Source organism: Aulonocara sp. 'chitande type north' Nkhata Bay, linkage group LG3 (assembly GCF_057382095.1).
Source record: "Aulonocara sp. 'chitande type north' Nkhata Bay isolate Kocher_YH1m ecotype deep benthic linkage group LG3, A_spYH_male_GT1.1, whole genome shotgun sequence".
Lineage (NCBI taxonomy): Eukaryota > Metazoa > Chordata > Actinopteri > Cichliformes > Cichlidae > Aulonocara > Aulonocara sp. 'chitande type north' Nkhata Bay.
In genome coordinates, this window is record NC_141346.1 from 39,634,778 (window position 1) to 39,658,723 (window position 23,946).

Sequence of the window (23,946 nt, forward strand, 5' to 3'; positions counted from 1 at the left end):
GCTTTGCAGTCACTCTACTCTTACGTTATAAAGAGCAGAGTTTTCATGTTTCTCTTCTAACTGGATCATTATTATGTGAACAGTTCCCAGTAAGCCCACTGTGACCCTGCAGCCACCCTGGACTCAGATATACAGAGGTGAGACAGTCACTGTCAAATGTGAGATTCAGGGAGGTGAAGGAGCTCAGTGGACGTATGAATGGAGACAAGGCCAGGTTAACATACCTGAAACATCCAGTGAATACACAATCATCAGAGCTACTGAGTCTGACAGTGGAGAATACAGCTGCCGGGGCAGAAGAAGCTTTTCCTGGACAGAGTGGAGTGACATCATCGCATTCAGAGTATTATGTAAGTTGGACACGTTTCACACATTTTAATTTATACTGCACAATGTTTCATCCAAAAACACAACAAAATTCTTTGTATTGCGACAACACAACAGGTTTTGTTTTTAATTTTGTGTGATTATTTGGATATATTGGAGGTTTAACAGCATTGTTTGCAAACAACAGCTAACTTACAGCTCATAGGTTACATGTTCATAAATGTATAAATAAATGCAAATATGTAGAAATAAGTAAACAGTCAAATATAAAGATCAGTAAATTACCTGGTTTAATTTATTTAATAAAAACAAAACATTTTATTGTTGATTTTCGAGTCAAATTATCAGTCTGCTAATGATATCTGTTTATTTGAACAGCTCCTCCTAAGCCCACTGTGACCCTGCAGCCATCCTGGACTCAGATATACAGCGGTGTGATATACAGCGGTGTGATATACAGCGGTGTGATATACAGAGGTGAGACAGTCACTGTCAGATGTGAGATTCAGGGAGGTGAAGGAGCTCAGTGGACGTATGAATGGAGACGAGGCCAAGTAAACACAGGTCATACATCCAGTGAATACAGAATCAGCAGAGCTGCTGAGTCTGACAGTGGAGGATACAGCTGTCGGGGCAGAAGAAGCTTTTCCTGGACAGAGTGGAGTGACATCACCACATTGACAGTAACAGGTAAGTTGGACACGTTTCACACATTTTAATTTCAAAAACAAAACAAAATAATTTCATCTGTACTGTGGGTTTCTGGGGTATTTCTTAACACAGTGGAGTGACATCATCACACTGACTGTGTCATGTAAGTTGGGCATATTTCACCTTTTTAAAAAACAAAAAAAATTATATTGCACAACGTTTGATGCAAAAACAAGAAAATATCATGTCTTTCAATAAAACTGCAGGCTTTCTTCTCATTTTAGTATCAAAAGCAGCGTAAAACAAGTTTTAAAGTGTGGTATCGCAAGAAATTAGTTGGTTATATAAATATATGAGTATGCATAATAGTTATTATTCATAGATACCTACATCCTAAGTTCCTGTTATTCATCTGAAAGAAAAAGAATGAGTGTGTCGTTACAACGGTAATGCCAGGAGAGCCAGTAGTGGTTCTGTGTTACATTAATGTTGTAAGGAAGTGGAAGAAGAGTGTGTCCTGTAGGAGGCAGTAGAAAATGGATACTCATGTTCTGTACATGCACTGAAAAGAAGGTTCAGTAAACCAGTGTCAACGATACTTCATTGTTAGTCTCAGTTATTTTATTTCTATTTTTTGAAGATGCAACATAAAGTTTTACATAAAATCCACAGCAATCACTCACAGTGAAACTGTTATGATACGGCTGTGTGGCAGGGAGGATGTAGGACACAAACGCAAAACAATCATCAGAGCAATGAACTTAAAAGGCTGCTTTATTGCAGCGGTATAATTTTCACGAAAAGAAAAAAACTTGCAAAAACAAAATGAAACAAAAAACTGGGAACTAAAAACAAAAACACTGGGAAACCTGTAAACTAGTGACACTGATCTCAGGGAGCACGGAAACACGCAGCATGGTGAGGGGACGACGTGACACTGACAGAGAGAAACACGGGTCTGAAATACACTGAGTGAAACGAGGGAATGAGACACATGAGGGGAGAACAGTCGAGACCAGGGTGAAGCAAAACTAGAAACAGTGACAAAGGACAAGAGACCGTCAAAGTAAAACAGCAAGTATAACACAGACACGGACGAGACACTGAACATAGGGAACACGGAGCACAGAGACCAGAGAGACAAAAGACACGACTAGGGTGGGTTTTGATGATCTATTTTCCGATTAAAATCGATTCTAGCTTGAATAACGTGATATTTATTCAATAAAATCCTGAATCGATTTTCTAAATATAAATGTATTTTGCCCGAAACGCCAGAATCTCAGGTTAAACTACAAGATTTCAACAGCCACCAACCAGCTAAAACAGTAAATGAGAGCAGGCACCTGCTGTGATGCTCACACCTTTGATAAAGTCTCAACTTTTATAGATATAAAAATATGGATATGTACTGATAAGTGATCAGAATTATAATATTTCTGACTGTCTGAGGCAAAATTTCCCACATTCAAATCGAATCGACTTCTAGAAATCAGTGACGATACCCAACCCTGGACACGACTGACTGGGGAACAAGAAAATACAGTGTCCCCTCGTTTATGTCAGGAGTTTAATTCTAAAAGTAATCCACGATAGGTGAAATCTGCGAAGTAGCCAACTTTATTTTTTACAATTATTATAGATGTTTTAAGGCTGTTAAACCCCTCACTACACACTTATTCACTTTTCTCAGACAGGCACGAACATTTTCACAGTTTTCTCTCTTGTTTAAACTCTCAAAGTTCAAACCTTCTAGAAAAATAAGTCCAAAATTAAAGAATGAAACCAAAGGCACCCGCGGTTGCCTTTGACGGTGCAACACGTTTTGTCGCCAGTGTTGTGTTTGTTGGGGAGAAAACTTACAAACATACAGTGCAGCACTTCAGAGTCACACTGCTAGCGATCAAAGATTTATGTAAATTTGACAAGCTGAACGCATTCTGTACTGGACAGCAGCGGTCCTTTATCGCAGTCTTTCTTTTACATTGAGAGTAAGATCCTCCTCCTCTCTCCCTGATGCTCGCTGATCGCTATGGTAACACGTAAATATTTCTTTCAAAATAAGAGACAAAACTACAAAAAGATAAAAAATAAAGTACATGAAAATATATAAATCACCATAACGCTGAATCAGTGAGAGCCCTGTGCTTGTTTCTCTGCAACGAGCCGGTCCCACCTGGGCATAATGGGGGACAGTGACACCTGAAGTGTGTTGCTTTTGCTCAGTCTGCGCCGCAATTTTGCTTTTGAAGCTGTAACTGCAGAAAACTCCGCTTCACACAGTTATGATGTCGGAAATGGCAACAGGGTTTTTAGTGCTGTTGTGGCAATCTCGGGGTATTCTCGGGCGACACCGGCAAAGCTCATAGTTTACTCATAACAGCCAGGAAAAGATCCAGGGAAACCGAGCTAACAATAAAAACTCTGAAAACCATAAATTTCACACTCCAGCCTCAACTCTCGCTGCCCGGTACCAAATGACTCGAGGCCGCGAAAGGTGAATTGCATTGTAGCGAGGGAGAGACCACTGTAATACAAAATCAAAACACTGGTTCACAGACCCAGGACTGTGACAGAAGCATGTGGAGTTGAAAGACATATTCAGTAAATTTCATTAAAAAAAATGAAACACAAATGTAATGATCCCAGTTTATTCAGCTCAGTTGTTGCACATGTGGATTTTTCACCAGTTTTCAGCAGAGTGGAAGCAGGCAGTGGTTTAACCCACTTTTGTTTAACCCAGTTTTCTCCTGTTTTGTGGACAGCCAGGGAGGTCTGGCATTGCATCTTCCTTTTCTTGATCAGGGAAGTTTTACCCTGTGTTTTGTTTCTAGGAAGGGGGAGAGTTTTTGTTTGTTATTTTGGCCTTGGAGAGCCTGATGCTTTTAGCTTCCTGGCTCAGCTGTGTTTATTGCGAGTCTTTTCCTTTTTTTTCAGCTTTGTAAAAATAAACCTGTGTGGCTGCGCTGATGAGGCCCAGGTGTTTCCTCTTCAGAGGGGGCGTGGGCCGAGGGCGTGAACCCACCATGAGTTCCGCCCTGGCGAGAGAGCGAGAGAGAGAACACTACTAGTCAGCGGCCTGCTGATCCCCTGGCCGTGACATTTTATTAGAGACTGTTCTGCTACATTACAGGTTCCACTTAGATTCTTTCCTGTAATTGTTGTTAATGGCATTTGTTTATTTATTTATTTTAATTAATGAAAAATAAAGGTGTTCATGAGTGTCATAATATCTTTAATGATACGACAGCTAAAAGAACCTCCAGTGTAGAACAGATGCATTAGTGGATCAGTGGTTCAGTTCATGGAAAATCAGTCAGAGCCACAAGAACCTGTTTGTTATACAATAACTACAAGTGTGACAAGTGTGTCCCAAATCAGCAACTGCACCAGTTTCACATGATGACCTCATCACAACTTTTAGAAAATGTTTCTCAAATGATGATTTCTTCCAGTCTTCTTAATCTGCTGTAAACTCATGAAAAATAATCTGTAACTTTTTGGAATCTGAACAAAAACTGTGCAAAGTAAAGACTTTACCTTTTACATTTTACTGAAAATATTGTGTTACAGTTTGAAACTTTTATGTTGTGACTTTTTGTTATGTTTAACTTGTTTCTCTGTGAATCAGCTGTTTTGTAATGACTCTACTCTTATGTTATAAACAGCAGAGTTTTTATGTTTCTCTTCTAACTGGATCATTCTTATGTGAACAGTTCCCACTAAGCCCACTGTGACCCTGCAGCCATCCTGGACTCAGATATACAGCGGTACCACAGTCACTGTCAGATGTGAGATTCAGGGAGGTGAAGGAGCTCAGTGGACGTATGAATGGACTCCTGCCAAGTTAAACACACCTCCAACATCCAGTGCCTACACAATCACAGTTACTGAGTCTGACAGTGGAGGATACAGCTGCCGGGGCAGAAGGGACTATTTGTTAAGTGGAGTGATATCATCAGACTGACTGTATCATGTAAGTTGATCACATGACAGGACATTTTAATGTTCACCACACTTATTTATTTTTCAGGGAGTTGGCAACCCTAGGTGGTGGTGATGTGTTAGGGTTGCCAACTCCCTGAAAAATAAATAAGGGACACCTCGTGGCCAGGGCCGGGCAACCCAGTTCACCCTTCACAGTGTGGTGAATTTTGTAGCTCTTTTTTTTTGTGTGTGAAATTATTTTTTTAACCATTTGACTTGAATTTGATTTAAGCAGATGCATATTCTTTGTGATATGACCATATGGGAAACAAATGATCATTTAGCTATTTATTTTTAGCTCACAATGACAACATTAACACAGTAAAACAGGTCTCTTTCTTAAACAGAAGCCTGTCATGCTTAACTTTTGAGAATATAAGTAAATCTTTCTTTAAAAGAACTCTGTCCTGCTTAACTTAAAATTATATAAATTAATAGAAAACAATAGAACAGAATCATTCTTGTAACAGTGCACATATAGTGCATTTAGTACAATTGGCTTCAGTTGAGGTATTATTTCAGCTTTTCTAAAGCTAATCAGCTGCTCCTGTTTGTAAACCCGCTTGTTCCCATGATTACGCATCTTAACTCATCATCATTATTAATCTATGCATTACTTTTATGTATTAGTCATCTATTTGTTGTAATCATCTATCCTTGCAGTTGTTTATTACACAAAATAAGTTATATTATCACACTTCTGGCCACATAGCGCTTATATTCACTGCACACAGTGCAGTGCGCTTTATAGGTGTTATCGTGCATTTTCCCAGTGTTTTCCTTTTCCCAGTCCTCCCTGTGCTTTTGCAGCCTTTTTTTCTTTCTCTGGGCAAACAAACATTGCTGCTCTAATGCTGGGCTTACACTGTACGATTTTTGGCCCATTTTGAGACGATTTATGAGTCGTGCGACCGATTTGGTGATCGGCCCGATTTTGGCCTTCATCGTGCATCGTGTAGTATACGTGGGGTAACGAGAAGCGATTAACACCTCGAGCAGCTCCCGATCATCAATCGCTCGTGAGCCGCTCACACTGCTCACGCGCAAACACGTAAACGTCGGTGAAAAAGACGGAGCAGCTCGGCTGTGCAGCGTGTGATCTGGACACAAGCGATGGAGGCACAACTTGTAGAACTTTGGAAAGCTCATCCGAGCCTTTTCGATGTGGCATCACAAAATTATCACGACCACAACAACTGTGAAAATAGTGGGATTTACACTGCTGCTTAATCACAGCTGCCTGATCAATGTTTTTCTTTAGCAATTTAGCAAAGTTGATGGTGGTGGTGTGCGTGTCTGTGTGAGTGTAAGACGGAGAGAGAGAGAGCGCGACAGATTTTCTGTTATAACCTTCATGTTATGGAGGCACAGTGTGAGCTCTCAGGTCGCATCAGAGCATCGGGTGGTATAGTGTGAGACCTGCATCGTGACCTACCAACTTCTAACCCCTGCGAGTCAATTGTGCAGTTTGAGCAGGAGCTGAATATCGTGACTGAAAAAATCGCACAGTGTCTGCCCAGCTTTAGGTGTACTGTCGTCCGAGACTTGCACCGCAGTGTCGGCGTTTGTTCCCCTGTTGGCCATGCTTCTTGTTGTGGTCATCTGTTGTCTTCCGGTATTTTCTCCGTAAGCGACCTTTCCTCGACCAATGAGATGAGCGGTAATCTGAATTGTCATACTCGAATTGTCATAAGTGTGCTGTCAGCTCATTGGTCACAAAGCAGGAGAGGGGCTGGGAATTATGTTTTCAAACAAAGCGTTAATTCCATAAACATTTATAGACTACTTTTGATTCTCACTGTATTACGGGACAAAGTGCGTCCCTTATTAGCTCAATACGGGACGTGTACTTTTGTTTCTAAATACGGGATGATTCCGTTTTTTAAGGGACGGTTGGCAACCCTATGATGTGTCCGGCTGCCAGCGGGAGAGCTGCAGCCGTTGAATGTACTGTTACAGCAACTGTGTGATTATTGTAAGAATAAATGATGCTGCAAAGCATGAAAATGTCATCGGGTCTGCCGTGGTGGCGATCTTTTTTCTTTTTTTTTTTTAAGTGCACGCAAACCAGTAAACAAATTAAAACAAATACTGTTGATAAACTAATACAAAAATTACAATTAAAATTCTCAACAACAAAAACAGGAAAATATAATTAATATGTAAACAACTTAACAACCCCCAAAGTGTCTAAGTCACATGACGTGTCAGTGCAACACCGAAACATAAGAGTGGGGGAAGAGGGAGCAAAGTGCTCTCCGCTGTCACAGGAGTGGTGAGTCCAGTGACCTGGTTGTTTCGTTTTTATCGAAAGCACAGCATAGCAAACAAGCAGAACTCAAAGTAAAGAATCGATCTCACCAGGCTAGTATCGATCCGATGCCGACTTGGGATCGATACTATCGATATTTGGATCGATCCGCCCACCACTAACAGAAAGAGCTGAACGCGCTGGGCAGAAATGAGAAGCGCAAGCAACACATTGCGAGCAAACGCAAATGCAAAAACAGAGCAAAAGGGGCTGCTATTGGTGTGTGTGTGTGGATAACAACAAACACTGAAATACATTTTTGCACACAGCAATTCATTTTGTTCACTCAAATTTAGCTTTTCTTTCCTCAAAATCAAATTCTTCTCAAAATGCAACACTTGCACCTGCAAAGGTAGCACATGTGGGTACACTAGCACACTTTTCACAGGGCTAACACATCGAAGACATCGTTAACAGCTTCTACAATCACATAGAAGCTGTTTTATAAAGTTTTATAAATTTTATAAATTAGAAACCGGACTGTGAATCAAATTTAATTTGCACAATCAGAGACTCACCGGAGTTAATGTATTGCTCACACAATACATGAACTCTGTAGCTCAACACGTTACAGGATTGCAAGTTCCACATGGTAAATGGACTGGTTCTTTCTACTCTCCTGGAGTACTCAAAGCGCTCTATACAACACACCCATTCACACAGGCACTACTATCTATACTTTAAGTGCTTTCTAACTATCAATCATACGCATTCATACGCCATAAGTATCTTGCCCAAGGATATTTGGCATGCAAACTAGGGGAGCCAGGGATCGAACCACCAACCCTCCTGAGCTACAGCCACCCCACCACAGCAGTTTTGTGCATCTGCAAAGCAAAATCAGTGCTCAAAACTACGTTTCATGGGGTTCTTTTACCCTTTAAACACAGTGCAATATACAGAGAAATTTACCTACAGCATGCAGAGAGCTGCAGTGAAAGAAAGTTAACATGAGCAGTGCAGCGGTGCATTCATGGTACATGGGAAAACAATACTTCACTAAAGATAAAACAAAATTAAAATAAAATGACAACCAATAACCAATAATACATACCAGGACCAGGGTGAACTTTGAACTTGTAGGTTGGAAACAGAAGACACGGAAATATACAACCAGTTTCCAGTTTACATTAATTTATGCATCTGAAAACCAGAATAAAATATTTAAATAAAATTAAACAACAATATGTAAAAATCTCTCTTTCTGTCTAGTTCAGGTTAGTTTGAACTCTTACCTGTGTGAACTACAAGTTAACCTGTGTTAGCTCCTACAGGGCAGCTTTCTTTCAGCTGCTCTTCAAACTTTGATCAATATGAGTCGACTCAGTGGACTGGTGGAGTCGTATCACAGTTCAGAAGTGTGAGTCAGTTTCCTGATCTCTGGAATATGAGTTGATCCAGCAGGAACAGATGATTTCAGTGGAAGTTCAGATCTCCTAGGCGTGGATCACCGTCAAGATTCAACAGTCTCAGATTTCAGTTCTGAGATCTGCTCTCGGCTGATAAACCTGATCTGTTTTGCAACACAAACACTGGAGTCTTATTCCAGCATTCCTAACAGCTCAGCTGGAAATCACATCCAAACTGCTCCCTCCCTGTAATGTCAGCGGTAGAGTTGACTGTGCGTATTAGTGTGGTCTAAACACATCTGTGCGACAGGAAATGTCAGCTTCCACAGCAAAAGAATATAAAACAACCTTACTAGGTCTCATCTTAGCTATCAGAGGCTTCAACATCAGATTTAGTAAAGAACGCAAGGACATAACGTGCTAACTGACACCAAAGAAAACTAACTGTTACTCACCAAATTCCAATACACCAAAAACAAAAGTAAAAAACAACACCAATGAAACGATAACTGCTCACACTCGTTTAGGAGCAATTCTCACATGTTCAAAATACAATCAGATCATATTGACCTGGGTTGCTTCCTCATTATTGATCAATAAACTCAGTCATGCTTCAAATTAATTATTTGAAATGTGCATGTACGTAATAAATTAAAATACACAAAAGTAAATAAAACAAATTCACTGTTTTGATCAAAACAGAAATACAGAATATTTTGTGTGACACAGTTTGTTTTATCTCAACTATGGTTTTGTGATATTTGATCATTTACATATTTCCATCTTTAAATTGTTCTGATTCAGTCATTTTTACTTTTATGTTCTTGTTCTAAACTGAACTGCAGCCAAACCAAAGGCTGAACTGAGAGCTGATAGGACAGCTGTTCCAGTAGGGGGCAGTGTGACCCTGACCTGCTCTGTGAGCCCATCATCATCATCTGGATGGAAATACTACTGGTACAGAGATTGGAAATCTTATCAACCTGTGACAAATGGACAAATCAGTGTCTCAGAGGGAGGACTCTACAGCTGCAGAGGAGGAAGAGGAGAACAAGTTTACTACACAGAGGACAGTGAGTCAGTTTGGATTGACACAACTGGTGAGTGTAAATGTAACTTCCTACAAAGCACTACATCTGATGGTAACTGAACCTTTTGTCTTTCATGTGTTTTTATTGTACTTTCTTGAACATTAACAGTCTCAAACAGGTCTGTTGTGACTCTGCATCCAAACTGGTCTGAGATATACGGAGGAGAGACGATCACTGTCAGATGTGAGATCCATGGAGGAGACACTGAGTGGGATTATGAGTGGAAAACAAACAGCATCATAAAACCTCCAAATCAAAATGAATACAGGATTAGATCTGCTTCATCATACAACAGTGGAAACTATCGCTGTAAGGGCAGAATGAAAAGTTCACAGCGTAAAACAACAGAGTGGAGTGATTCAGTCACACTGACAGTTTCTGACAGTAAGTCATATTTTCTTTAAGCTGTTTGAACACTTTGTAAAATGTGTTTCTGTTCATATAGACTGAGATTATTATTCTTTGTATAAACTGAGCTCACTGTTCAGAGACTGTACTACATGTTCACTGAGATAAAATCTTTGTTGAACAGATGAACCCCGTCCTGTCCTCACTGTGTCTCCATCATGGCTGAGTCCTGGAGCCTCAGTAACTCTGAACTGTGAGGTTGAACATCCGTCTGCAGGATGGAGCTTCTACTGGTATAAAGCTGTTCCTGATCTATCAGAGGAATCCTCCAGTTATGAGCTGCTACCTGATGGCAGTGGGACTGCACAGGACTCCTACATCATTCATGGACAGACACACACAGCAGGATATGTGTGCAGAGCTGGAAGAGGAGACCCAGAGTATCACACTGATCACAGTCAACCAAAGTTTGTCTGGTCTGCAGGTCAGTTTGTTTCTCTGTCCTTTCAATAAGTTCATGTTAGCTCATCATTTTTATTCACTAAGATTTAGACCATTAAAATCTCATCTCCATGACAACCATTGATGTCTGTGTACATTAAAACTTCCCAAAAGAAGAACTGAACTGAATGTTTTCCTTTCTCTCTGTGATCAAACCAAACTGAATTTCTTCGTTTCCTTTTCTTATTTTTCAGTTTTTATTTAATGTGATAACATGAAAAACAAAAGACATCTATGAGATTTTAAATGTTTTGATATTTAAACTCGTGTTACTGTTTGTACTGATTATTTTTACTTAGTGCACAGACAGGATTTACACAGTTAAGACTCTTTGTTTAGTGCTCAGGTAGGTGTTCAGATAAAAAAGTCAAATATAGTTAATAAAGAAACAAAGATGTCAGCAGGCAGGTTAACAGCTCTGACAAATACAAGAGAAACACTGACTACAGATGGATGCTAGAAGAAGACGTCACAAATAACAGCTGCTGTTATTGTTCATTTAAAATATACTTCAAAGGTTTTTAGTTTTGGTCCTGCTGCTGCAAAATATCTCACTGTAGAAGGAATCTGTGAAACAGACAATATCACAGAATTATGACAGAAACATTACAGCAAATGACTGAAGTGTGTTCAGAGTGATCTGTATCAGGTGGATGATGCTGAGAGTGATGACTCAAAGCTCATGATGTCACATGACGTGTACCAAGCTCTACATGAGCTGCCAGCAGATAAAGCATGTGGGTTAGATCAGCTTAAACATGTCAGTATTCGGCTCCTTTGTTTTCCATTGATTTGACTGTCTGTGTGATTCAGGGCTTGTTGTCAGACTCAGTGTTGTCTCACCAAACAAACACTTTATCATATTGAACTATTAAATTTGATTTTCAAAACAAAAGCTTCAAACAAATATTTTCACTGTGATATTTTGAATCCTAACATCTGTGAGCTTTGTCTCTTCACTGCATGTTGTTTCCAGATGTTCATTCAGCAGCGTCTCTCACAGTGAGTCCTGACAGAGTGCAACACTTCACCTCTGACTCTGTCTCACTGACCTGTGAGGGAAACTTCACTGAGTGGAGAGTGAGGAAGTTCTCTGAGGACGGCCGACTCTCTGACTGTAGGAGAATGACTGGATCCACATGTAACATCTACACATCAAAGTCAGATACTGGAGTGTACTGGTGTGAGTCTGGATCAGGAGAGTTCAGCAGTGCAGTCAACATCACTGTACAGAGTATGTTATTATACATTTACTTCTTGGATCTGAATGATTTAGACGTCACATGAACATTTGTCTCAGCTTTGCTGTATGTGAAGTAATTCTATGTGGCAACACAAACAAAAATGAGAATTTCAGACAATTTCAGGCAACAAAGCATCAAAATATTCTTGGATGTTGGTCTAATTTCTCTTCATCCTTTTATAATCCAGTTTGTCATAATTTGCCAACAGTATTTTTTTTTCTCTGTCAGAATAAAACTCAACAAAGCTCAACATCTCTGTCGTCATATTAGATGAACCTTTAATATCTCAATAGAGAGAAATTTGGGAAACACGTCATGCAAAATAACACAAACATACAAACATTTACAATTTCACCTTCAACCATTCAATAATGTCACCATCAATAATTTGACTCCTGCAGGGAACATCCCAACTATATTTCCAGTCCTCATAATCACTCAGAAAACCAGGTCTGCATGTAGATCATGAGACACGACTCACAGCTTTTTCTAAAAGTTTTGCACCAGCTGGTCTGACTGAAACAATATGTTTGTTTTTTTGTTTTCACAGATTATTATTATTATGATGATGTTCCTATCCTGGTGAGTCCTGTTCATCCTGTGACTGAGGGAGCTTCTGTTAGTCTGAGCTGCAGTTTGAGAACACAAAAAATACTTTCCAATGTGTTTTTCTATCACAATGACAAACTTATTCAAAATGATCCCCGAGGGGAGCTGAAGATCTCTGCAGTGTCAAAGTCTGATGAAGGTTTCTACAAGTGTCAGTACTCAGGAAGAGAGTCAGCACAGAGCTGGATGTCAGTTAAAGGTGAGCAGGATCAACACGTGATGGATTTTAATGGATTTCATGCTTGAGAAATAACATGATATTATCTCTTTTAATGTTTAAATCCATCTGGGTCTATTTAGTCAGAACTTTATAAAACTATTATGTAATATCTCTATATTGTCAGGTTTAATATCGTTGTGATTCAGGACTCAGGTGAAAACAGCAGAGGATGTAATGAGTGAAAGTTTCTTTATCAAACAGGATAATTCATTTAACACAACAGATTGTGAGCTTCAACTTGGTCAACAGGAACAAAACATAAATGAACTTAAACTTAAGGAGTGAGTCCTACAAAAACATCTTAACTGAGGTGAGAGAGACAGGCCAGAGGAGCGGACATAACAGCGTGAGGGCGGCAGATCTGTGGGAGAGGAGAGAGCAGTTAGGGCAGGAAATCTGAGGGAATGTGACAAGACAGAGAGTGTTCATAAAGTGGCTGCAACTATGCCTTACTTGGAGTCCAGACTAGCTGGGGGTAAAGAAAAAAGCAGAGGTCTGTGGAAACTGCTGAACGATGGGCAGGCAGGCAAGTGAGGAAGAGGCTCCGAGGGGGCAGCGGTGGTGGTGAATAGGGGGGTAATGATCCAAGGTGGCAGGCGTCTGACTGGAGGTGAATGATGGCATGAAAACGAATCTTGAAGCAGGAAGAAACTGAAACAAGGGGAAAGTCTGTTAGCATACAAACCTTATTTTCCTAGAAAGGATCCCAGCAGACCTGCCTGGTTACCTCACTGACGAGCTGCAGTCATGTTAACTATCCATTAACATTTGGCTTACAGCCACCGAGGTCTTCAAGGTCAACTTTATGACTAAAAAAAATCCTTATAACACAGAAACTATGATTCTTACAAAGGTGTTGTGTCTTGTCAACATATAGAAAGTACTGTATAAAGATTTAAAATATCATTTGTTTGACCTCTGACCTCACTTTTACATTTCACATGTGCCCTTGTTGTCATGTTGAAAAAATCTGCCTTTGGACTTATTTTCACTGAACTACAAACTTCTCACAGTACAAATAAAACAAAATAAATACACAGAAAATACAATATTGTTTCCTTAAAAGCAAATACTGTCAACAGAGTGAGCTGCCTTAGCAGAGATTTGTGCTCTCAGAGTTCTTCTTTTACACTTTATTAATAATTAATTATTGTTTGTTGTTGCAGTAACTGTGTCAGGAGCTGACAGCTCTTCATCTCCTGTGTGGTTGATGGTTGGACTGGTTTGTGGAGTCTCTCTCATTATTATTCTCCTGCTCTTGTTGTATCGCTGCAGACAGTCCAAGTGTAAGAGCCTCTTCTTTTCATGCTGTATTAGAGAGTTTATTTACTACATACACTTTAATTATTCACACATATACATGTATTCTGATCTCATGACACAAAATATCAGTGGAACAATTTATACATGACAAACATGTGTAATAACATTTGTCTCTTTCACAGATTCCTGCTTCACCAGGTTGGTAAAATACTTTTTATTATTATTTTAAACAAACATCAGTTACTTTTGAGTTTATTGTGTTTATTTCATGTTTTAGGTCGATCCAGTCTGAGAGTCACAGTCCGGGCTCCTCCACAAATCATGGAGTCAACCAGAATGAAACTCATGAGTACAACTCTGTTCATCCTGGTCAGTATTTAATCCATCTTTATTATCATTATTAATATTGACTTTTAAAATAAGTCTTCATTAACAGTAACAGTTTTTAGATTAACTTTGTGCTCAGCGGCTTTTAAGAGAATATTTGTCAAAATCCAGTTGGACAAACATCCAAACAGTAAACTGACACATAAAATGAGAAATAAAAATAATTTTACAAACCTGATTGTGTCTTTAACTCGACTGAAAAAATCCATAATGTTATTGTTTCATATCAGAACAGCACAAACAGTAACAACATTATGGGTTCATGGTCCGAAAATATCTCATGGTCTTGGTTTTGACATAAACAGAATTATTTAAACTCTCCTTTATGTTTTTATTAAAATGATTAATGTGACCCTGGTTCATCTTTTTTTAGGTACTAATAACCTCTATGAATCAGTTAGCCAAGTGGAAGACAACAGAAATGGTGCAGTATATGTGCTGAAAAGCACAGAGCAGTTACAGATGAAACTTGTTTTTGATTTAATGAAACTAATTCCATGTGAAATGTTTACAATCCTGTAACTAAAATATGAACATTTCAGGATCAGATGAACATGAAGATGTCACATACGCTCTTATTGAACTTAAAAACGTTGAAAAGAAGAGTAAGTACATAAAACATGTGCAATTAAATGTAAATGTAATGCAAAATAAAATAAATAAATATTTTAAAAAATCTAACAGTTAATTATTTTCTCATGATAAATATTCTGATCATCTTCACAGGGAAGCATCATAAACCAGAGCAGAGTGCTGTTTACTCTGAGGTGAAGACGGGAGCTGCAGGTACAGTCACAACAGTCTCATTCAGTGTTTGTACTGAAATGTGTCATTTCATTTTGTTGCAGCTAATTATAGGTCAACATGGAGTTTAGTTATTCACTTACCAAGCTTAGCTGCTACACATCAGCAGAGTTAATCTGCAGTCATTTAGGGTTTTGGTGGGTTAGTCATTAAATCAGGTGTATTTGTTTAACATGATACTGTGTTGTTGTGTTGTGTTCTACAGACACGCTGTAGAAGTTGAACAGATTTATTGAGTGATTCAGAAACACAGCAGGTCAGAATGTTTGCAAAGAACGAAGAAAACTCAAAACAAACTTCTTCCACAGTTTGAGTTCAGTCTCTTCCTCAGATCACAGGTTAATCTCTAATCTAAGGCCTTTGATCAAAGTCTTTAATCTGGGAGGCAAAAAAAGTCCCCTTTCAGCTGGATTTACTGAATCACAGCATCCAGAGCTTCTGAACTAGACCAACGATCACAAACCAAACACCATCAAATAAAACACATAATCTGAGTGTGCTCGATCACTGGAGGCCCAGCAGAGCACTGTTTAAGATGGTTGTTTGATACAGGAAAGTATTGGATGTGCCAATAGCATGGAAACTTGTGTGTATGTGGAATAGATGTAGGGCATATAAAATATGAGTAAGGGATGAAAGAAGGGAGTGATGCAGACGGGCACATGAGTATAAATGATGCTGTTTGGGAAGGTTCGAGGTTCTTTTTGTAGTTTGCTAAAGATGAGTAACATCAGCAACATCTGAAGAAAGCACTGTGGAGTCACAGTCAAAAGTTTCAGTTGTCCAATCACTGTGGACTTATGAAGTGAAATTATCATTTTTTTGTCTCACAAAAGAGTTGGAAGACTTTGTACTTGTGATTAGTTATATTTGGATAAAATTCAGGTGACTGAATCAAGTGATTATTACTAGTTGATTAAGGTTTTGCTTTGCTTCTGCTAATTTGCTTAAATAAAATATCCTGTGTTCAAAATTCTAAATTGTTAACTTTTTTGTAACAGTAAAAGAAACCTGTGACGTATTACATCTCGTCAATGGTACTTGTTACTCTTAGCACTTAAAGTAGTCTGTTCTTTTCTAAAGTAATAATCTAGTGAAACTACAACGAGCGAGAATCATTAAGGGGAGCGTAGCATTAATGCTGTTAATGGCTGCAGCTGACAAATCTGCAGTTTAAATCCACCTCTACGTCCAACAGCTCTGTGTCATATATCTGCTGATCAAATGTATCCTGAGCTCTGACTTCTCTTTTAGAGGACAGTCTGATGTATGCTGAGGTCAAACGCCCCAAAAAAGAAAAAGCCAAGAAGAAAGCAGGTAAACAAAGTCTGCCATCACCTCCAGTGAATGTTGTTCAACATGTTTATCTGGTCTTAAAATCTTCTTTCCACTCACAGGAAAATCAAGTCCTGCAGCTGATGCAGCAGTTTATTCTGAAGTCACGTTAGGAAGCTTTCCTGGTAATTATGCTTCTGTGCAGGATGAGTTATTCTTCAAGTTATTAAATGGCGAACATCCTGAAACTTGGACATTTGTGTTCTTTGTGTGTTTGTCTTACAGGTCAGTGAGGAGAGCTGCAGCAGCAAAGCCAAAAAGAAGCATTTAATGAATCCACTGTTGCTCCTCTGCTGCCCAAATATCAGACATGCTCAGTTTTTAGTGTTTATGAAGATGATATTGAATAATAATATGATATAGATTCTTTTAGCATAAAGCACACAGAGGTGTGTCCTGTTTCAGATCCATGCTCTTTATATTCAGCTGATATTTTTTATTCATTTTTAAGCTTTAATATAAAATTTTGAATGTATCCTGTTCCAATAGCAAGTGAGAAAAAAGTTTTGAAGTCTGTGATTTTTAATACCTGAAAGCAACAACTTAAAGTCAGCAGAGTCACATTAGTGCTGGTATGAACACCAACAAATACGTTTACTGTCTGAGTTTAAAGATCTGCATCATGTAAAAATGAATTATTTGTTATAAAAACATGAAAAAGCTGAGCTTGATTCATTTGATGTCAGATACTGTCAGATGCTGTGAATTTTATTTTTTATTTAATTTTATTTTAATATTGTTTGCTGTTCTCACTTTTTCTGGATTTAACATTTTACTTTTTTTAAGGTTATATATTTTAAATGTAGAGCTCTGCGATCAGCTCTGTTGTTTTAAACATATATGAATAAATTTAACCTTGACTTCACTTTCTCTTATATTTTCATCAGAGTAAAGATTTAAGATTGTTTGTGCTTGATTAGATTTTCTGGTTTGGAAGTGGACCACAGAACTCTTCATGATTGGCTGTTTTAAAGTTTTTATTGAAGCTATATTGTGATGTTACCTTTTATTTTTTCAATAAGACGCGGTGTTCTCCATTTAGAAGTACTCATGTAGGTACACATTATTACTATTTCTTATTATTGAAGAAAGAATAAAGGCCTGGTCATCAAAACAAGTTGGTTAGGTCCCAGTAGACATTTGTGTCCAGAGCTCTGTGAGTTGATGATGCAGGCTTGAGTTTTAAAGATGTTGAGGCATCACTGGCTGCCTTTACATTTGTGCTCGTCCCACATGTGGCTTTCTAGAAGAACAAAACACAGCTGGGTCCAAAAATATCATCAATACAAACAGTGAGGTGCAGCTCTGCTTTCTTTGTCTGTTTGTTTTTAAAATATTATTACTCCTCAATCCAGAAGCAGTGTACACCTGGACAAGTCACAACTGTGTCATATGACTATCAGACAGAGACACACCTACGACCACTTTAGAATTACCAGTTAATCTAACATGCAGGTCCTTGGGCTGTGGGAGGCAGCTGGAGTTCCCAGAGAGGGGCCACGCAGACCCGGGGAAAACCCAGTCAGGACCTTCTTGCTGTGAGGAGACAGTGCCAACCAGCACACTGCTGCCACCTGCTGGTTTCTTATTGCATTACTCTGGAACAGTAATCCCAGGAATGCACGTGTGCAGTTTATCCACACACCTTTTTTGTCCACTAAATGTTACCTGTAAATAATCCCTCACCACTTGAGAGTAACGTCCTCTTTTCAGGTTAAATTGCTGTATAAGTAACATCCATTTCAACATCTTGTTATAATGTAATTATCAAGTCTAGTTGGCTGATTCATTATTTTAGCAGATCTGTAGTTTACAGTCAAAGTTTCATAATTGCTTCTTTTATGTGACCTCATTGTTATGTTGCTCTTTAGGCTGATGTCTTAATTTAATCTGTGATCTTTATTGTTTACAGCCATTGTGCTTTTTTACTGCTATACTGGCCCTTTGTTAACTGAGTCCATTTAAAATAATGAGAATAAAACACAGATCAAAATGATCATTGTGGGCTAAACAGAAAGGAGCCAGTTAAAGTGGTTCATCTGACCAGGACCAGGTGTCTCCTACTATAACCTTCATTCACTGCACATTTCCACAGTCTACTTCATTCTAAACATTCTGCATGTTTTCCAGACATGTTTCTCCTGGTCATCAGGAAATCACAATATTCAAAGAGTCAGCAGCACATTCAGATCAGATGTCTTTTCTAATCACCTGCATGTCTGGACTTTGGGATGAGCTTGGATGGAGAAAACACTGAAAACATGAACATAACTTTTATGAGCTGATCATTCAACAGCTTAATAATGAATCTGCTGATGATCTGCTTTGACAGGACTGTGATCAATAAGTCGATGTTATAAGTCGAGACGAGTCAAAATGTTTCCAAATGAAAGAAGAATTATAAAAAAGACTTTGGAGCAGTTTAGCATGTGAGCAGTGTTACAACCCAGAAGACTGTACACTTATGTTTGTGGCCGGAGATGATGAGTCCTCAGTTTACTGGCATCATTGAACCATCTGGGGTGTAGTGGGCTACAGATGCTGAGGACACTGTCAGAGTAACACTTGATATCCCTTTATTTAAAGTAGCCAATGAAGCACCACAGTACAGGAGTTTTACTTTGTTGTTGTTTTGTAGTACTTCATAATACACTATATAGTTGTTGGTGTTATTTCCAACCATTTACTGTGTAGCTTTGTGAATTTATGGCATTATTGTATTTAACTGTAGTGAAACCCTAAACTCAGAGATCCTGGTCTAACTCCAAAGATCTCCTCTGGAACCACAGCTGCTGACCAAACTTACAGATTTATACTTTGATTTTTTTACTTGTTTAAGGAAATACTGCACACTGCTGCTACAGGACCAAAACGCTGCATCACCATGGAGGCTGCTGGTATTTGCCTAACATGATAGCTCATGTACCCCAAGCTCACTGTAACTGCATCATGTCTGAATGTTAACAATACAGCAGTGCCCGACTCTTTAAACCTACAATCTCAACCTCAGCTGCTTCTACATCTTTAAACACAGCACTTTCAGACTCTCAGGGCTCATATCAGTCAGTTTTTACCCTGACTGGGAACAAATCACTGTCAGTGCCTTTACTCTCTGCACCTCAGACTTACAGAAATCAAGAATATTCCCATTCAGTAGCATTTTCATATTCAACACATTTCTCATCGCATCTTTATGCTGTTTGTGCATCTTTAAATGCAACAAGAAATTTAAATCCACTGACTCCTTCAAATTTAGACACTATTTCATGAACACCAACACTCCCACTCCCGCTCTCAGACCCATCCCTCTCTGTGGTTTGGCTCTTTTGACCCTACTTCTCTTCTTCAGTTTGATTCCCCGCTGTGCCATAATTAGCCTGTAAGGTGGTCCAAAGGAACATAATCCAAGATCATAAACATAAAATGCTTAGTTTGTTCTTATATCCATGTAATCAATCATTTTGTATAAAAGTAATTAAAAGTCAGTCATCTCTCCTTCCTCCAACTTCCTCATCTGCCATTCCCATTAAGTCAGGGCAGGTGGAGCTTATTGACTTGGTAGCTGTCTTGATGGGGCATTCCAGCTGAAACTTCCGACTTCAACATGAACACATCATTGTTCTTTGAGCCAAGTTTCCATTACAACAAACAGAAAGGTGCTGTTTTACTCCTTCGGGAACCTGACAATATCTGGAGCTCATCAAGTTTGTTGTGGAGTGATAACACAGGCGAAGATAAATGTGGAAAGAGGTATCTGTTGGTGGTCCTGTCTCATGACGACCGACAGTTTAGAGGTCCGATTCCCTAAAAGGATCCGATTGGATGATCTCTACCGGAAGATTTGGAGACGAGTCCAAGGTTTCACCAAAAAAAGAGAAATTCGTGGCTATGAGTTTCAACATGTGGCCTAAAAGTATAAAAAGGGAAAGAAAGCCGTCACGCTGAGGTGAGTGACTATTACTTCTGTCTCTAAAAAATAAACCACACTCACTGACTTTTACTGCAGCACAAACAAACATGCCAGAGGGGCCGATGGCGCAATACGGCAGCCTCGCTTCTGTCAGTCTGCCCCAGGGCAGCTGTGGCTACAACTGTAGCTGACTCCACCAGTGTGTGAATGTGAGAGTGGAATTGTAAAGCGCTTTGAGGGGTCCTGAAAAGCGCTATATAAATGCAAACTATTATTAAAAGTGTAAACTTCATCCTACTCCTTTTCGAGCACACACATTCTGTAGACATAGATATTTACATGAAAACTTGATGATTTTTACGTTTTGTTTTTTCTTTTTTCTCTTGTTATTTCAGTTATATTTAAATGTTTAAAATAAGAAAAATATATATATATTCTTCTAACTCTATCTATAAATTCATCAAACTGCAAACATGACAATACAGAATAATGCCGACACACAGGGCGGCAGCTACAGTGTGCATGAAGGGTTGTTGGTGGTTGCTGTCTGTTCTGCCACAGGCTTATTTTTAATCCACTGAATGGCCTCATATTCGACTGGGCCACATAGAAAAGAGGAAATGCAGCCTGTGGTTTGAAACAACAGTTTTGTGTGTAGCAATCTCTTATTTTAAGCCATCAGTATCCAGCAAACATAAGGTCCTAAAGCACACTGCACTTTATTGTCCTCTTTATACCCTGATGAGGACAATACTTTAGACCAGCGGTCCCCAACCCCCGGGCCTCGGACCGGTACCGGTCCGTGAGTCGTTTGGTACCGGGCCACGAGAGTTGAGGCTCAGGTGTGAAATGTATGGTTTTCAGGGTTTTTATCGGTTTTCAGCGTTATTTTGTTATCGTTTTTATCATTTACTCAGTTTTCCTGGGTCTTTTCACGTGTGTTATGAATAAATCTTCTTTTTTTCGGTACCGGTACTAGTTTTATTTTGTTGTATTTATCCACGACACCTTAAAGGCCGGTCCATAAAAATATTGTCGGGCATAAACCGGTCCGTGGCGCAAAAAAGGTTGGGGACCGCTGCTTTAGAATATTAACATGTCAGTAAGATGTGAAACTTTAATGATTGAGACCATGAACATATGCAGAAAGTGTTTAAACTCTGACCTGTAGCTCAGACTGTGACAGGAAGGATCACTTCTCAAAATGATGGAAAATATTGTGTAAACATTGTTATTTGTTTAACTGCAAGTTCACACAGAGCTGCAGTCTTATCTGCACCATCTCTGCACTGAAACAAACCTCAATGATCTTTTGTTGTTTCCTTCATCAGCCTGCAGAGTTAAAATGAGGAAGAACATTTACTATAGAAACTGTGCTTTAACTGCTCCATTAACTATTTGCAGGTATTAAAGTAAAAGAAAAAAAAAAGATTACACATCTTTACTGTAACAGTGCCAGAGCTGACAGGTGGGGAGGTCCAGGAAGAAGAAATTAGAAGAACGAAAGAGAAGGAAAGAGAGAGAAAGAGAAAAAAGAGGTAGCGATACAGAAAACAAACAGCACCTGAAAGAGAGCAGAAGGAAGACAGAGACCCCATGAGGAGAGCTTCTGAGAACCAGAGGCAACGGGCAGCCGACCCTCCCAGAGTCCAGGGACCCGTCACAAGCTGAGGACAGGGCCCAGGGCTGTGATCACATGCACATAATATACAAGGACAAACAATCATCCACATCAAACCACCGCTCTAAAACACTTCAAAAACTCTGGTGTGGATGTGGTGTCTGGTGTGGTTACTTACTCTTGTTATCCAACTTCAGTAAATGTAAAGAGGAAGTGGAAGTTTGCTCGAGTTATAAGTGAACTGTTTAACACAATGAAGCAACATGTGGTTTGTTGCTTTGTGCATTTCCTCAGTAGACTTTTACGATTCAAAGTTACTATGGCAACATGAGTAAAAATAAGGGCAAAAGTCTATCAGGAATAATTATTATAACATTAGATACACAGAAAAAAAACATCCGTCTACAGTCATGTTGTAGGTAATACACCACAGTATCTTCTGATCTATTAGTCTACACATCACTGAATCGTTTGGACAGATTAACATTTGTGGAATCACACAGTGTTTAAGTCTCAGTTATTTATTTATGTTGACTGGAGGGTGTAAGTTGAAACTTCTGTGATCTGGAAGACTTTGTGATGACCCACAGGTAAGTCTCTGTGTTCATGTGATCAGTTATCTGTAACTCAGTTTTCTTCATTTGTTACCATCGAGGCCTGAAACTATCAGCTTCATAATAAAGGTCACCTTTGTTTGGTACTCTGAGTCCTGCTCTGGATATGGGTCTGCTTTTTGAACTGACTCTGGACACAATCACATGATCTTGGTTGGTAACATGTGGTGTTCAACACAAACATCATTATCACAGTGTTTCAATCATTGTTTCACATCAGTTTGTTTTATTTTATTATGTTTACATGTAGTCAGAGGCTGAGGTCAGTGTGCGTCTGCACATACATGTCAAAGCAAGACAAAGAACAGTCTGCAGAATAAATGAGTTCCTGCTTTACTTTGAAATGACAACAGATAATAAATATAACTTTGAATTTATCTATGAATTTAATTGTTCTTTAGTTGGTGAAACATAAAAGTCTTTAATCTCACTTCAGCCACACACTGAGTCATTTCCTGTGTTTGGGTCTCCACCAAACTTAAAACCAGAATTTAACCACAAGGTGGAAACTTTGACAGGTCTGAGGTCAAAGGAGCCTTTTCACTATATGACTGCATGATGATGTTTCAGCTAAGAGTCGAATAAAATAAACATATTTTAATGCAGCCTAAAGTAAGAATTTAATTTTAATTCAGCAGTTAAACAATTAAAAGGAGAAAAATGATTTAACCCTTGTATGGTGTTCGGGTCTGTGAGACCCGTGTTCAGTTTTTTTCAAAAGAAAAATTAAACAATTAATTATTTTTTCACGTGTAAATGTGTTGTGTCTTTCCACTCACTCCACTTGATTATAACTGATTTATTTATAACATTTTATATAAAAGAAAAACGAGAAGCACATTAATTCATAAATGTGATCTAACAAAGGTAAAGGGAAAAAATTAACCATGTTTGCTGTTCATATGTCTTGTAATTGGGATGAAGTAAACATCTGTTGAGTAATTTAACATAAAATTGTTTGATAGTGTTAATTTGGAAAGCCAAAACTCTAGCGGGTCCACCATGAACACTGGCTGAGTAACAAAAATACGAACACCACACAAGGGTTAAAAAGGCTTTAGTGAAAATACAGGCACCAAAGTAGAAAAGCTGTTTTGGTATATTCACTCTCAGTGACTCCCAGTCTGCAGAAACCTGCCAGGAGACAAATATTAGTGGATATTGCAGCCAAAAAATCCCCCAAATGGGCAAAAGAAATATCCTGACATGAAGCAACAGAACAGCTTTATATATTATAGAGAAAGGAAACAACACAACACAAGAAACAAGCTTCTATGTTTGCAGTGGACAGGAAATATAAACATGTCAACCAACTGCTGCGGTCAAAGCTACAGGAGCTGTTTGAGTTTTGTGTGTAACGGCAGGAAGCACAGA

At 38.9% G+C, this 23,946-nt stretch overlaps 3 protein-coding genes across 3 annotated transcripts in view; all 3 read left to right on the forward strand.

Moving 5' to 3' along the window:
- LOC147335636 (basement membrane-specific heparan sulfate proteoglycan core protein-like) overlaps nt 1–1,046 on the forward strand; it is a 62,784-nt gene extending 61,738 nt beyond the window's left edge. Inside the window, exons 10-12 of the mRNA XM_086286102.1 lie at nt 84–350; nt 706–759; nt 805–1,046. Coding sequence (XP_086142228.1) covers nt 84–350; nt 706–759; nt 805–1,046 — 563 coding nt within the window. The remainder of the gene's footprint in view (nt 1–83; nt 351–705; nt 760–804) is intronic.
- Nucleotides 1,047–3,010: 1,964 nt separating this feature from the next.
- LOC147335638 (basement membrane-specific heparan sulfate proteoglycan core protein-like) overlaps nt 3,011–23,946 on the forward strand; it is a 65,441-nt gene continuing 44,505 nt past the window's right edge. Inside the window, exons 1-4 of the mRNA XM_086286103.1 lie at nt 3,011–3,020; nt 4,695–4,927; nt 8,604–8,610; nt 10,065–10,100. Of these exons, the coding sequence (XP_086142229.1) occupies nt 3,011–3,020; nt 4,695–4,927; nt 8,604–8,610; nt 10,065–10,100 (286 nt within the window). The remainder of the gene's footprint in view (nt 3,021–4,694; nt 4,928–8,603; nt 8,611–10,064; nt 10,101–23,946) is intronic.
- LOC147335639 (low affinity immunoglobulin gamma Fc region receptor II-like) lies at nt 11,529–15,328 on the forward strand. The gene is made up of 8 exons (XM_086287776.1): nt 11,529–11,799; nt 12,360–12,617; nt 13,805–13,924; nt 14,084–14,099; nt 14,179–14,270; nt 14,662–14,712; nt 14,831–14,897; nt 15,298–15,328. Exons 1-8 carry the CDS (start codon nt 11,529–11,531, stop codon nt 15,326–15,328), a joined length of 906 nt encoding a protein of 301 aa, XP_086143902.1.